The 16,876-nt window shown below is 40.9% G+C and overlaps 1 protein-coding gene across 1 annotated transcript in view; it reads right to left on the bottom strand.

Moving 5' to 3' along the window:
- ankrd50 (ankyrin repeat domain 50) overlaps positions 1-16,304 on the bottom strand; it is a 36,714-nt gene extending 20,410 nt beyond the window's left edge. The window contains exons 1-2 of the mRNA XM_063493428.1: positions 16,088-16,304; positions 13,685-14,798 (exon numbers count right to left, since the gene is read on the bottom strand). Of these exons, the coding sequence (XP_063349498.1) occupies positions 13,685-14,190 (506 nt within the window). The 5' untranslated portion in view covers positions 14,191-14,798; positions 16,088-16,304. The remainder of the gene's footprint in view (positions 1-13,684; positions 14,799-16,087) is intronic.
- Between the last annotated feature and the right edge of the window lie 572 nt (positions 16,305-16,876).

Genomic DNA, 16,876 nt, shown 5'->3' with positions numbered 1-16,876 from the left:
TGTTCCCTTTCACTACTTCCATGAATCTTCTAATTTTCTGCTTCTTCTCCTGCCTAGCAGCTCCATATCAAACAGCCTTGGTACTCTACATATGTCCAAACCATGTTAAGCTTGCTTCTTTACCAGCTCCACCTGTGCTGTCCCTCTGATGTACACTAATGTAATGCTGTTGGCCACTCCCAGTGAAAATCTTAAAATCTTCAGTTCTGCCACCTCCAGCTCGGCCTCCTGTCTTTTTGTAGCATGTATTTAAAGTCATCTACCTTCACTACCTCCACTCTTTGCATCTTCCCTGTTACTGTCTCCCTCTCATTCATACACACATATTCTGTCTTGCCTCCACTGGCTTTCATTCCACTTCTCACTAGAGCATAGCTCTAACACTTTAGGCCATCTTCCACCTGCTCCCTACTCTGACTGCAGATCAGGGTCATCTACAAACATCCTAATCCATGTAGACTCCGTCCTGACATCATCTGTCAACCTATCTTGACATAAAGAGTAAAAAAAAAAAAAAAAAAAAGTACATTTCACACAAGTTCACCTTGATAGGTCAGTGCACTGTCACTTTTATTTTTTATGTTGGTGGTAGCTAGCTAAATTCTATATTCACTCTTATTTACCCAGAAAGTGATACATGCTTTTATTTCCCCTTCTAAAGAGCTCAGATATTCATGCTTATGAAATAAAAACTGTTAGTAATAGTCATAAACATTCTATTGACATTCTCTGCACAACAGGGGCTTCGCTTCAAGATGAATACAAACAGTTGGTCTAATACAGTGAAACAGTGGCTCTACAAGGACACAAGAGTCACGACACAACCAATTTCAGTTCAACTGTTTAAATAGGGAGAGTAAAGGTGTTTAAGTACATCTCCGTCCAGCTCAAATTGGATCCATTAACAGGCCTGCTACCGATGATCTGCGCTCAAAGAGAGATTTACAGATGATACAATCACTATAATTCGTCTCTCAGCTAGATTTTCAGCTTTGAGATTATGCCAAAGATGTGGAAGGAGAAAAGTGTTTTGCAACTTTCAGAACAACTAAACATGGATATTTTCTTCAAGTCTCAACTGATCTCCCAATAACATTAAAATTGATGCCTGAACATGAACATCTATTAAAAAAACAAACTGTAGCATTCAGTACGAAAGCAAATGTGTATTTTAAGCAAATGCCACATTAACCGTTTATGAAAGTCCAAATGCAAGTGAGGCATGATTCTGCTTCAAGGCTAATATGCAGATCACACGTAAATGTACACTGAACTAATTTTTGTTCGCAGGATTTCTGTTCCACTGTGACTGCAACTAGTTTGAATCCACCATAAGATGTCTGCCTGCGGAAAATGTCATCTCCTAATACTCACAAAATTGCTTCCAGCTCAACTGGCTGTGATAAAGGATCTGAGGATTTCATATTAGTGACATTTTACTCTGGGTCTAGGTTAATTAAACATTTAAAGGAAGTTGAATAAATCGATTACTCAACATAAAAACTTGACTCAAGAGTAGACGTGGCTGCGGGGCATTTGAGGATCTTTTAGGGTAGCTGCCGCGCAGATAAAAATCAGTCACCTTCCGGATGATGGGATGGTCTCTTTAACTACCACTCTTATTTAATGGAACTGACATTGCTTGTAAGCGTCGTCATAAAACACTAAGACGCAGTTTTAACAAGATGTTTTTTTGGATGTTCAACAGCCTGTCACTAACCCTGCGGCTCCAAAGACATTCCCGTTTTGAGGTTCTACCATTCAAGACCTAAATTTTACTTCAAGTTTATTGTCCCTAATGAACATGGGTGCAGGAAAAGCCATGTTATTTGTTATGCAATTTCAGTCTAAAATACAAAAGAAGCCACTTCTACAATTAATTCTTCTTGAATACTGAAAGAACTTTGACTAAATCTCCAAATGTTCCCACATAAAAGAAAATGCCCAAAACTCTGATAGAATAAAAGAAAGACTTTTGTGTTATGCAGAAATCCGACAATATGGGACTCGTATAACACCCTAACTTCTAGTATTCAGGAAATTAAAAGCAAATCCAATGTCTATTCTATTCTATTGTTGTTTCAATAGCCTAAGGCAATCTCTTCAAAATATGTTTTTTTTCTAAACAGACATAACCTCCAAATTACTGATGTTATAATTGGAAAAGTAGCAATCAATCATACTTAAAAAGCTGGAATTAAAAGTTTGTTCTCTTTTAATTGGTCATTTCAGTACCAGATGAAATCCTGTCCAAAGTCAACAATCAATAGTTATACATGTTTCTGTGAAGCTTCAACTTTTGTTGAAGACTTTACAGAGAAATCTGAACTCTCAGCAGCAAAAAAAACCCAAAACCAAAACAGAGTTATGGTTTTATAACCTTCACACTCCAGTGTGCTGCTGCTCGGCCTTTGAGAAACACAGTCAATCACTCCTTCTTATGGTCGCAGCCCGCACAGAACCTGCAGTGCCATCTGGGAGCCCTGCCAAAAGGAATGTCCATCCACAGGGGTGACTGTGTGTGTGAGTGTGTGAATAGTCATGTTTGAGGCCATGTTGCCTACTGAGACAATCAAATCCACAGTGACAGCAAGCGGTCGAAACAAAGAGCCATTCTTCTCTCACTATTCAGCTACTTTTGGGCTGTCAAAGAGTCAAAAGACAAGGACTGCAGACAAAGGAAACTTAGCGGGATGTGGGACATGGAGAGAAAATGAGCTCAGGAAAAGCTGATTTAGTTTGCCAGACAAACCTGCAGCATACCTGGACCAGAAAACCAAAAGTATTTAAGCTTCACATGGTGGTCTTTGACTTTTGTACCAACCTTTTTGTTCTTGTTCAAATTCTTAACATATGCCCAACCCAATGCCAATTGCCATTTAAGTCTAGAACAAAAAGGAAAAGAAAAAGTAGAAGAGGGGGATGTGAAATGCACCTAACGCAGTCACCATCTGTCATGTTGTATTCGCGACCGCGGCAGCCGTCACTCCCACCACAATGGGCAAAGCGAAGCTTCCAGTGAAACGTTCAGTGAAGATGTCTGGGGCGACAAGGCAGCGCTGGGCACCGAGCCAGTGCCTTATAAATTTACGCAGCTCATTTTAGAGAGCTAGCCCATACCCACACACTGTATGCACACCAAAACTATGATTAGAAAACAGCGAAAATAAGATCGGCCTTGACACTGCTCTGTTAATTGAAGAATAACCAGCAGGTGAGTTTAGCTCTTAGCTTCAGACAGATCACAACACGGAGAGATACCGACAAAGCTTTCCTCCATAATGGCTTAAAAAGACACAAAAGTTGAAGCGAGGCCTTTGCATTAAAAAAACAAAGCAAAAAAAAAAAAAAACCCTCTCTCTCTCTTCATTTAGTATTGAGTCAATTTGGAGGAAGCCTGCTCAGCATCTTTGCAAAGTCAAGACAATTTAATACCACAGAGCTCAATGACAACAGCTGACTCATACACCGGCTCATCCAAACTGAAAGGGACGGCTATCTTGCAGATCGTTTGCTCACAGTTTCCTTTGCGATTCGTACATTATGAATTATATTACTGCAATCATCCCGTCGAAAGTAATCACACTGACAAGAACAATAAGAGTGACTGGTGCTGTGGGCAAAATGTTTTGAACAAAGAAGCTCACACACTTTAACTGTATTCTTCCCATTATATCAACCATATGGTCTTGTTTCCTGCTCAATCTGTTATCATCCAACTCCAGTTTCATCTGATTGGCCATAAATTGCAATTCTAAAGGTTTATTACAGACTTTGGGAAAACATTTATGCACTGAAAAAAAGCTGGACTTTTAAGCTTTAACAAAAACAAAAAAACATGGTCTGATCCAGAGTGGTTACACAGGAGCAGAACAGCACTTATGTAAGCTTTGGACAGGCATATTTACATTAATTTGAGTTGAGAGCTTTTCATTAGACAGATAATCCTCTGAGGATGTCAACCTTGCAGCAGAAAATTAGTTGCTTTTCAAAAATACTGAAATGGGCATGATAATCATTTGTTCAAAATGACTGCGTGGAGAATTAGGTGATGTTAAAAAAAACGCTATTAAACTCAAACAACTGCATTTTGTTGAAGTGGAATATGAGCTTAAAACATGTCATGACATTTTTCTGATTAACGGCACCATTTTATCAACATCTCCCCTGACACAGAGCTACTCTGCACAAACTTCTCGTTCTCTATGTGAGCTTGTAAGAAGTAAATACGGCCCACGATTCAATAGCTTGTAGAACCTCATTTCGCATCAATAACTTAATCTCCTCATTTTCTGAATGACTTATTAGTCTCTTATGTCGTGGTGGAGGAATTCTGGCCCCCTCCTCATTAAAACATTACTTCTGTCCGTTGAGGTTCACAGGCATTTAATCATAGTTCTTTTTAGCTACGAGACAGTTCATGATCAACTCCGCAATAAAAGCCCATCAACAATCTCGCCGCCACTCGGCCACCATGCTTGACAGGTGGTATGACAAGTTTATGCCAATAAGTGTTTGGTTTTTGCTAAAGTGGTGCTTTGCCTTAAATTCAGACATCTCCACTTTGGTCTCATCTCTCCAAAGGACACAGTGGTCTATTAGTTTGTTCAGATCCAAGCCTTAACTGTGCTGCTATGCTGTTTTTCGAGAAAAGAGGCCTTCTCTTGACAACCTTTACAAGCAAGCCATCCTTGCTGACTCAATTTCTAATTGTGCCGTGATGAACTTCAACATTTAATATGCCAACTGAGGCCTGTAGTCTGTGAGACCCAATGCTTTTGGGGTTTACCTAAAGTTTTGGACTGCATAGTCCAATCTTTAGGTAAATTTGTTGGGGACATCCCCTCCTGGGAAGATTGTGGCATTGTGTTAAGACACATCTGAACTCTCCTGACCTGTAAATGGCACAACATCACACACGCTGATGATCAAGTAATCAAGTCCATTTGATTATCAGCACAAGGCTACTACTTCCTCTCTTAATTCCTATAGAATCAGTAAGGATATATTTAGTTTTCACAAGACTCTGTGCAGGACTGTATGTTGTTTCCTGGACAGGGCTGAATTATAACAGATTTATAATTTAAATAAAAAAAATTATGACAATTTATTATTTATCCCACCACTTTGCTCCTGACTTGGGTATTTAAATTACTTCTTGATGGATTGCCATTCCAGGTCTCCAAAGGACACAACCTGTTGACTTCGGTGATCCCTTCACTTTTACTCCAACACCACTTTGAGGTTGACATTTCCCGTTTGGAGTAAAAAGCCAACTAAGATGGCTGCTATTAACTTCGGTGATCCTTTGACTTTTCAAATAATGTCATCGTGAACCACATTAGCACACCCACACAAACATTTTGCTTAAAACACACCACTCTGTTCATGTCTAGCCTGACAAAGCCGCCAGTATGTTGTACTAAGTGCACCAGTATGGTACATTTAGTGCTGCCTAATCAGCAAAAAGACATTCGAGTTATCTCTTAGAAAAAACAGTAAACATGTAATCTAAATAGAGATACCTGACTTTAAAGCCTCTAAGATTGTGTTTACATCCTGTAAATATATTAAACAGATTTCTTACAAATCACCAATGTGTTCAGGACTAACTTATCTAAAATGGAAAAAATGCCACATCAAATAACAGAAACTGAAATTTTACACTCATCAGCCACAGCAAATAAACCACTGTCAAGAAAAGCAAACAACCTTATCGCCTCACAATCCAATATTCAGCTAGAAAACCTTGGCATTCATGCGAATTCACTCATCCCAACAAATTCTTAGTGAGCATTCAATTTCCAGTGTTACTTTCAGAAGGAAAAAGGTGAGAGTTCAACAGCCTTTCAGAAGAGAGCCATTATTTTTGTCAGGAGGAGGAATGGACTAACTGTGGAACGTGACCTTGTCTAAATCTAAGGGTAACTAGCATCTTAACTGAAAACCCCAATCCACAAAGGCTCCAACCATCAGAAATAAAAGGGATCAATTGCTGACAAATATTTCCATCCACAACCAGACAGACATATGACTACTGCCAGAACTGCAGGGGGACCTGGGACTGGGTGACCAAATAATTTAAGTATCAGTTCTGCTTTGAATGATTATGGAAGTGGGAATAATGCAAATAAAATTATTACTGTCTTGCATTCAATTTTGCTATGAAGCACTTCCAGCAAATCAAGCGCACACCTTTCCTTTACACCAGAGAAATTTAAACCCACCCTAAACTCACTTGCTGCTTAGAGCAGCTTCAGCCAGGATGACGGAGAGCCTTCGATCAACAAGATGCATCTACAGGACGTAAATCTCTCAAGGTTTCACAGTTAAAGCTGTAGGTGGGTTATTGGTTCCTTAGTGTCTCCAAACTGTTCAGGGTCTCTTACCCAATCCAACTTTCAGTTGGCTGTCTGCATCAGCTCTCTAATATTCACCCACTGGCTGCTGAGCATGTCTCAAGCAGGCATCTGAGTCCACTGCCGCCTGGGGCTCTCTCTTCGCCTCATCTGCCCCCGCAGACATCCCCAGGTGGAAGCAGACTGCCAACGACCGGCGGCTGCCCTTGCGAGGCAGACTTTAGAGTCAAAACAAAGCCTAGTTAGGGCCCAACTCCTCTTCTTGATGAACTTTTATCCACCACCACCACCCTTTACATTTTAATTTATTCATTTTTCAATTGAATTATATATTTCTTTTTAAAAGATTCCCTATAAAAATGAATTTTTAAAGGCAGTTTATGGACAACCATAAAACAATAACAGAAAAAGTATGACAAAATATGTGAGTATCATTTTTGACAGCTTAATGACAACTAAGACTGTAGCTGATCTGGTGTATTTCTTCTTTTATTTAGAGTAATTTGAGAGAGCATTATTTTTTTTAATATTGTATAGTGTTTACCACATTTGCATTAGGTGGGGGTTTATGTCAGGCTATAATGTGGGCATACAGCGTGAAAAGCTGCACCTGCTTGTGCCATAGGTAGAAAAATTAATTTCTATATTGACATCTTAAGTATCCCAGGATTTGGGGAAAGGGCTCTGACATCTCAGCCACGCTCCACTTCAGGCCACGCTTTAGCCTGTGGCATCAAAACAGGTGTATAAACCTTGTATCGAAGGCAGATTATCTGACATAACACAAAAGTAACAAAAATCATTTTAGAAAAGCCCTGTAAGTATTTAAAAAGTGTTTTCTTCAGCTGTTCTTTAAACCTGCTGGACAATGCAAGAATCTGATCTCGTCTTAATGGATTTGCACGATCAATTCTGCGCTGAATCCCTCGGCAGACAAATGCCTTCTCCTTGACCGAGAAATGGTGTGTTGGAGACTGCTTGGTCAGGGGGAAGTGAGAGGCATATAAAAAGAGATCCAAGTTGCTTTCATGCAAAAACAGCTACAGCTTTCAAAGGCAAGTGCGAAAAGAATCTTCTTAATAGACCATTGCTAAAGTGATAAATTTTAGTTAATCTAATCTTTGAGTCTTATGACTTTTATTTTTTATTTGAAAGCATCTCACGAGACTGATCACACACAATGACTACATTGTGTGTTCACTGTGTGAGAGTATTATAGTCAACTTATTACCCAAAGTAATTCCAATTGTAGTTGTTCAAAATGGACCAATTTCTTGGTAAATTATAATAAAACGGGATCTCCTCATTCAACGTTATGCATCTATATAATGATGCTGTTTAATGATTTGACAAAGTGTAAACACACTTCTTTCATGGCTACCATGCATACCTCCTCATACCATAACTATTCCAAATCCCCCCGAGCTCTTCCCAACCCAGACGAGGTGTGCATTCCTGGCCAGCTATCCAATACCGTCAAAGGAATCTGAAATTTTATCCTTTTTGGGCCCCCCTCCCTCCCTCTTGTCCTCATCCAGCACTCTGCTGTGCTCCTGCTCTCCTCACACACAGATGTACACAGAGCCACAGCTGGGTCCATGCAGCTTAAGCACACAAATACACACACTGGGAAGGATTTCAGCACTGACAGGTAAACCTTCAAGCAGAGGTTTTACCTGGATTCACAGATTTCTGGTAACAAAGGGCAGCAGAGTGATGCTGAAGCTTTCTGCTTTCTAAAAATAATCTCAATATTCGATTAAAGCCCCTGAGAAGTGCTCCAATGAGCAAAATTTGTCTTTGTTTTTGGTCCTTAGTTGTTTCGATGGGTTCAAGTGGGTGTGTCCGTGAAGGTTCTCAGTCATCCAGGTCATTGTAGGCTAAGGAGCTTGGAAAGAAAAGCATCTGGACTTCTTTAAGTTTCTTGAAGACACTCCAATAGGGCTTAAAATCTGGGACTCTCCACCAATTACTCTTAGAACTGAAGAAGCTTCTCGGATGAGAGGTGAAACGTCTTCAAGGAGACTTAAAGAAGTCCAGACGCTTTTCTTTCCAAGCTCCTTAGAATTCAAGTGGGTGGGACTCTGCTGGAAAAAGGTGATCTCATATTCATCTCTACCAATCAAGGTTCTGCAGCAAAATGTGATGACAGTTGTGGGGTTGTTTGCTTAGGTTTCCAGACCATTATCAATCAAACGGGATTAAAACACACCCACACAATCCGGATGAGCCACAGAAGACTAGTCCAGTTTTTTTAACCTTTTTCTTTAAACCATTCAAACACTAGAAAGTCTTAGAAGTTTGCTTGTATTTAATTTGAAAGTTTCAAATTGTAACTGATTCATCAACTAAGTTTTCAGGGGCTTTAACCATTTAAGTAATATGTCAGGCAAACATTCAGCAAGTCTAGCTTTGCAAAAAGCTAGGATTTGCTGCTTTCCTCTGTTCCAAGTCCTAATAAATTAGAGACTTTTATTTAGACTGTGAGATCATATGGAGATTTAATCTTGGGTTCTACAAACATGATTTACATTTTCCACAATTATCCAATATTCTGTAGACTAAATGAACAATGAGAAAGGAGCTTCACTTCATGAATGAGTATAAACTTGCAGCAATGCTGACTGTGAGTGTGTGAGGGTAACAATTACATGAATCAGTTTTGTATGCCCACATGCAGCACGTAGGCAGACATATCCACAAACAAATAAGCTCTAACAAAAAGTACACACATAGCCGGTGGTGTGGAGACAGACGTTGGCATTAGATTGCTGAGTCATCGGTGCAGCCACACCAGTGCTGCCATTTCTCCTCATCTGCTCTACTGGAGCTGATGCGTCACACTGGGAGTCTTTTTTTGGTTTCTAAAATGTGGGCCTAATCTGCAGCGAGTTTTCCACAGCCGTGCACCACATGAAAGCCAGCGAGCTGCTTTCATTTAAGGTCCCTTAACCCCAATAAGCACGGCCGCCCAACGTGCAACAGTCAAAAAGTCAACACAAAGAGAAAAAAACACCACGGAGCTCCCGCTTGGTTAGTTTTACTTGAGACTCAGGCAACCAATATGGGTGAGGTCACAGTTTTACGTTAATTTTATATTATTTAAAGCTTTCTCTCGTTTAGGTAACAATCAGATCAGAGGCCTTTGCAAACGTCACTACATTTGTCTCTCTGGCATAATCGGTCACATGTCAAGACGCTTAAAAAGGAAATCCCATTGGGCCAATACTGTCTAGAAAAATGACTAGGGAAAAAAAAAAGTTTAACAATATTCATGATCTCACCGGAGGTAAGAACAGCTGATCTAATCTTTCTTTAGCTTTGACTGATGTGACTATTTTTCCAGAGGATCAACAGTTGTTTGGAACAAAGCAACAGGCAAAATTTTTTACAAAGAACCGTCTGATGAAGCTGCCAGAAAATCAACATTTCTAACCATCTTTTAGGAAAATCTCAAAACTGCATCATCAATTTCTTCCACAGACAATTCTTGAGGGAATAAAACATTGCCAAGAAAGTTCAAATCTTTTTCACCAGTTAAAGCCACAGTCATTCATCATTTCTGAAGTCTGTGCCCTTTCTATAAAAATAGAAACTTGTCCAGCTGCAATTCAAACTTAACTCCTGCTTACTGGAGAATAGCCTTACAACAGATCCACATATAAGTCACACCTACACTAAAAGCCTGCTTTGTCCCATCAGGGGAAAAAAAACCCACAAAAAGCAACTGTTGCCTGTCATTTGACCGACGCGACTGAGTTAATTCCACCTATTCGAAGCCAGCTCTTTTGTCCTGAAGGGAGAAAGTGACGCATGTTGGATGACAGGAGGCTGACTGGTTGTTTAAAATTCACAAACTGATTCAAACGGGAGGACTCCAGTCAAAACATGGCAGTGGCCTTTGATAGCGCTAAGACAGACTACAGAAGAAGCGATAAAGACAGAGGAATGTGCTTCGGCTTTGTCTGGAAGTCGAATCTTTGATGATACACTGCAACTCAAGTGTCAAAGCCTTTAGATAGCTCTGACGGCAAGCAGTGAATGTACCAAAGTTTATTTTATGAAGTTTATTGTCTGAACAAGACACACGCTGGCACTGGCAGACTTGAAGCACACAAAGGGCAAATTAAAAGGTGAAACTGCCTTTTGATGCAGGCATGAATTAAAAAAGACTTTATAGAAAGTCTGGTTAAAAGAACTAAAGTCATGATCACAATCTATTAAAGGATTTTTTTGTTAATGTTACGATTAAGGCCACAGATTTTTATTTTTTTACTGACCTTCGGGTTATTTCCTCTTTCTATTATTTTAGGCCAAAAAAATTCAGAAAAAGCATTTCAGATGTTTTTGTCTATCCAACATAAAAAAATAAAAAAGCCAGATTTGAGAAACTTGAAAGCATAAATTCTCATGTAAATTTCTGAATTATTGCTTTTCTGTGCCCCTTTCCCGTATTGCCTTCATTGCTCTCTGTTTCACCAGTTGCTCCTTTGCAAACTTTACAGAGCAGTTGACAGACAGGTTAAGATGGAAATTCATCCGATTGAGCAAATTGGAGTTAAGAGCGAGGGAAACAAGGAAAACCTCCATCGACTGCTCCTTTCCATCATCGTCGAATCACCATTTGCTGTTGAATCGGTAAAGTTACAAACAACTGCAAAGAAATAAACACGACTTGTTGTGAGCCAGCGTGAAATGCCTCCAAAGTCCTGACCTTTTGTCATTAGCACTCTCCGTGCTCCACACGCAGGTTTACGGATGCACTGCTGACATCTCATCTAGTAAACATCAAAACTGAACTGATCTGTCCTTTAGCAGAGATACTGGACCGACAGATAAGTATCCAATCAATGAATCAGTAGATAATCAGGTAAAATTTAAGAACTTGCTTTAATTCTATTTATTCACTTGATTGCCATTTATTGTTAATTTAATCATCATGTCCACAAGACTCATCTTAAAATGCAAGATTGTTCTAGTCATACTTAAAAATTAACTCTACTTTGAAGATATCCTTCATTTAAATAGTACATTTGCTTCTTATTATTAAAGTCACTGCTCATGCTACATCTGTTTGTAACCTGACAGCAATAAAACACAGAAATTAAGGATTACAACATGGGGGGAAACTTCAGGTTCATAAAAAATGTGCAGGGATTTATTAAAATGTCCAAATTTTGGTTAGTTGTGGTATCAGAGTGGAAGTAAGTGGACGTAAACCCATGTAAACCCATTGTATTAACACAGCGCTGGTGATTACTACCAACAAACTGACTTGTTTGTCTTTGGCTAGGCCAAAGAATTTTGCAGGGCCTCTTGCACTCACTCACTAGGTAATGTTTAAAATCACAGCTGGAAGGCAGGGGAGGAGGAGGAGGGGGTCAACAGCTCCTCAAAAAAACCTGTGTTAAACAAGACCCTTAACTAAATGAAACTCGTGTGACTTTTATTGCAATAAATGTGAACCCAGAGGTAGTTGAATCAAAACAAAACATGCATCCCTGTGTAAACGTTAGTCCTGATGTAAATTACTACTCATAGAATAACACTGTTCCGCGTCTTGCTTTGTTTTGTACTTTTCTAAATGCCACTGCCAGATGCAATCTTGACTTCCTGAATCCAGATAGCATCTCGATCAGCAGGGGATCTGTTCAGATTTTTGTGTACAACAGTGCCTGGGAAGCTTTTACACCTGAGATGGCGATAAGGCATTACTCAACTATTTATGTGGCTGACTAACACAACAGGCAGAGATAATAGGCCTTGTGTCTTTGTTGTCTGCAGATTTAAAGCCTGAGGTCTCGAGTGTTACAGAATATTTGCTTCACGAGGCTGGGTTCAGTGAAGTGCAAGTGTCCGCAAAAGGCCCTCAACATTCAGAGTGACACAGAGCAGAGCTGAAGTGAAAAATCTGTCCCTGTTGGGTTCAGTCTATTTTTCAATGTTCCTATGATAACCTGTCTTTTACCTCAGAGGGGCAAACTGAAGTCTGAATCATTGGTGGAAGCCTCGTGATTACGAGACGATGACAAGACGAGCATTTCCTTAGGAATGAGTGGGTTTTAAAAAAAAAAAGAAAAAGAAAGGAAAAACAAAAGGTGGGTTAGGATCTTGACTCTGGTGAGTAATTGAAAAATGATTTACCTTACTGAACATTTGACCTACTTTTCTTCTTGTGTGTGATGCTGAGATGGTGCAATAAGCATCACCAGATGGCCAGATGAGAAACGTGAGCGTGTGTGTACAGTGCTGCATTCCAGCCTGTGTTGCATAGACGGCCTGACCTATACTGTGTAGACAAGTCGTGCAAGTAACGCACACACGCAGCTCCGTTTAAAGCCCCCGTCTGCAATAACAGTCCATCTTGATCGTGTTACATGTCCGGGCAGGGTGCTCGAATCCCACAAGCCTACTGTACTTCAGCCTTACATGTGCACTTCATCATCTTGCACAGTGTTGGACTGACCCAGGTGAACCTAACAATCACAGTTCAGTTCACCCAGGTCAGTGAGTCAGTGGTACTTCAAAGCTTCTTTCTCATGAGTCTCTCACCTCATGAGCTAAGCTACAACTTAAAAATATCTGACCTTTCCTGAATCCGAAGCCAAGCAGGGACAGTCCCACCCAGCATGTCGCACTGGGGGGGGGGGGGACAGACAAAACCATGACAAGAAATAACTGGAGAGGCTGCTGGGGCGGAGCTATGTGATGAGTGTGTGCAGGGAAAAAAAAATATATACGGGGGGAGGTGCATCAGGGTCAGGAGGTGGAGAGGGTAGGTTTGGGGGGGGATGGGCTGACTGCACTTTACATTTCTAGTCAAACCAAATTCCTAGATTTCCGTTACTACCTGAAACACCGTTTTTTACCATTTCTTTTTTTTTTTTAACTTAAAGTTGCAAGAAGATATGAAGAAACACTTAATAGGCAGATTTATATTTTCCAAAAAGGAATCATAATTCAGGTAATTTTGTGCAGGGCTGCAATAGGTAGCTGTTTCAATAAGATATATAACTGCATCAGTTTATTTTTTTTAATGAATCAACAGGAAAAAACTGATAGAGACTGAAAAACAGGATGGTGGTGTGTATGTCTAATCAGCCAGTATTAAACAATGAGATAAAAACTGACAAAAACACATAATAGTCACATTAGGCAAGCTGCAAACGGCAACTATTTGCTTTTAGATGCTGACTAATTGATTAAGCAAAGAATGAGGTCCTGTCGACATGGATTAGTTATCCGTCTCACTGTAAAGAGGTGCTAATCTGTGAAATCATCTGCTTGCAGTCATACTTTAACTGTGTGAGTGTGTGTGTCTTTACCTCTTGAAAGCCTCTGTGGGGTTCCTCTCGCACTCTCCAGGCTGCAAAGTGTTCTGCACAGCCGGATCGCGCACCTTTTCCTCATATCCTGGCAATAGCCCGCTGCGGCAAATCTGAGCCACCAGACCTCGGATGAAACCGCCTACGCACAGCGTGTCCGAGTCATCTGCCCGGCAGAAGTGGAAAGCCAGGCTTTGCTGGTGTAGACCGCGGTGGGTTCCCTGGGCTGATGTGGGCCATAACAGCTCTGTACACAGTGCAGTTTTCCCACTCCCTGGCCCTCCCACCAGCAACACACCCCAGGAGCTACCCGACTTTGCAGATCCTGCTGTGAGGGTGCCAGGGTTGGACGCACTACCACCAGGTGCCAACGGGGGCTGTTTACTGGGAGTGCTGATTACTCCACTGAGGTTGTTGGTTTTCTCCTGGAGGCAATGCTGGATCTTATGGAACACCCACTCCCGGCAGTAAAAGCGCTTCCCTTTCAGCAAACTGGTTTGGGCCATTTTGATCTAGTGCTGCTGTTCCACCTATTCCTCCTCTTCAGGTTCCCTTCATTACGCCCCTTCACATTTTCATCTCCAACAAAGGCTGGCTTTAAATTCGAACATCCATTTTGTCAGGTGCAAAAGAAGGATGCACTTTAGCTGTCCTTGGTTTTAAGAAGCAGCGAGAGTGAAGGCAAGCTGGGTGAAAAGTAGAGAAAAAAGCAGAGTCGCTGTGGATGGCAGGAAAAGCAACTGAGCTATGGAGCGTTAGAGAAAATGTAGGTCAAAATGAAAAAAGGAAGTTTAAAATTGAGGTTTAAACCATAGATTTTCCACCAACTTTTTCCATAGCTTCCCCACTGGTTGAACTAAATGCTCCTTGTTATTATGAATGTGTTGCCTTAGCATGGCGCTGGGCATGGCAGGGCACTCGGCTCTTGAGTGCATCCACTGGCAAACTCAAGCCACCGCTGCTTGATAGAATTAGCCATGGAAGTTACTGATATATTTCCACTGATGCATTTCAGATGCTACTGACCAAAAGGGTGTTTCCATTACATTAACATGGAATAGACTGCCAGTGCTGAATGGCTTTCTCCAATAACACACTAAGCCTGCCTCCTTCCCTGGAAAACAGAAACAAAATGAGAAGACATAAATTAAAAAAAAAATCATCAATATGTCCTAATTAGTCAAGTAGGCAGTTGATGAGACATATTTTACTCTCCTAGAAGCAGACAGTGGAAAACACAAGTGCGTAATTTATTTAGACATCTACTGCCCTAAAGAGTCTCCATATAAGCTGAAGCAGTTTGACACCATTTATCATCATGCACAGTACTTTTACAGATATTTTCCAGCCTACAAAGAAGAGTGAACTCTATTTAGTGAGCTACAAGAGGTGGGCAAGCTGGTTTTTCGGTGCTTTCATCCTCCACATCCCACATCACTGCCTGCCTGCCCTGCAACTAAATTCTTGGCAGGGGTTCGTCCAGTTTCTCTAGTCTATCCACTGATCCCCTCTTCCTTCCTATGTGGCTTTAAATCCCAAACAGTCCACATCCGTCCTGAACTGTGGGGGGAATAAAGTCCAAGTAACAGGACCCCCTTTGCTGCACGTACAAAGGTCGTTAACATGGGCGTAAATGTAACATAACAGCTTTTTTCTAAGGTTTTGCAGCAATGATTAAACTTTAGAGGGCAAAAAGGCCCATTGAAGCTCTCACCGTGAAGATTCTGGCGCTTTGGTGACCAGCTGCACTTTAACCATCTTCCTATTTAGTTGTTTATCATCGCTGTTGTTTCTATACTGGAGCAAATGCAAATATTCCCCAGTCTCCCCAGCCAAGAAATCACACGCTTACACACACCCAGAGACTTACACGCACACGTGCGCGCGCGCACACGTAGTCTTGCTGGTTACTTTGTAACACTGCCAAATAACAAGGGTTTACACGGGCTGCTATGCATTTCCACATTTCTGTTTTTCTAAGGCGCTCCCCGCCGTCAACACAAAGCCTTCCAAATAAGTGTTCAATACATCAAACCTTAGCTGTCTTAAGACGGAAGGCGACCAAAAAAAACCAAACAAAAAAATACATCCATCAGAGAAAACGACATAAATTCACTTCAGCTGACTGGAAAGGAAGCGCAAGTCTTTTGTACGGCAGACAAACCTCACCCATTTCTAATGGGATACAATTTACACCTATGGGGGCTTTTTAAAAATGACTAGACCGGGGAACAACTGCATTTATTAAGAAGGAAAAAAATCATATAAAGGCTAACTGAAGCCGGTCATGTTCCTGCAGCCCACCAGAACTGTTCCTTCAACTTCAATTGAGCCAATTGTGGAGCGTTTCTCTGTCTTCGCTAGTTTTAAATGTCTCACAGTCCCAAACGGTTTTCCTCTCACCTCTTTCCGATTCCTCTCGCTGTTTTAGGGAGGGTAAAGGGGATTGCCGTGTCCGTAGTCTACACCCTTTCAGTCCAAACCAAAGGCTCCGAATAAACCACACGACCGTTCCTCCCGGCGTAATTCAAAGCCCAATTTTGTGCATTTGAGCAACGTTCACGTCTTTCTTTGAATCGCTCCTTTCTGTCGGTGTCGGCTCCTCCTGCTGCCCCTACACAGCTCCACAGTGAGCAGACTGACTCTCCGCCTCCTAACACTCTACATTTCTCCCCACTGCATGCAGAACACACGCTAATGAGTGGCGCAAAGCTTTTTGGGACTTGTAGTTTTCAACCTGTGGTCGCTATTCATTGTGTACAAACAGGTGGTTCAATATAAAAGCGGAATAACAACTGCAGATGAATTATTTTCTCATGGAACAGTTATTTCGCTTTAAAACCAGGATGTCAAACATGTGGCCCGGGGGCCTAAACAAACGGTACAAACCGGTCCAATAATGTCATTACAACGACTGGTTCTACTGTTGTGGAGATGCTAATTATACTAGACAGGTGTGAACACTTTCATTTTATTCAGGTGAGCACACCTGTCAGGTTAAGATCCCAATGTTTTTCTTTGATTTATAGTTTATATCTTATTTGTTCATGCAATCTGCACTTATCTCTTACACAATGTCTGTTACTGTTTTTAACTAACTTCAGTGTTTACTTTTATTTGTTTTTATCAGTGTTGTAATAATATTAAAAAAAATTCTCTCACATTGTATAAGGCCCTCACCGAGTGCCTGTG

Source organism: Pelmatolapia mariae, linkage group LG2, assembly GCF_036321145.2.
Source record: "Pelmatolapia mariae isolate MD_Pm_ZW linkage group LG2, Pm_UMD_F_2, whole genome shotgun sequence".
NCBI classification, from domain to species: Eukaryota; Metazoa; Chordata; class Actinopteri; order Cichliformes; family Cichlidae; genus Pelmatolapia; species Pelmatolapia mariae.
The sequence above is the reverse complement of the archived record's forward strand: the minus strand, read 5'-3'. Positions and strand labels throughout refer to the sequence as shown.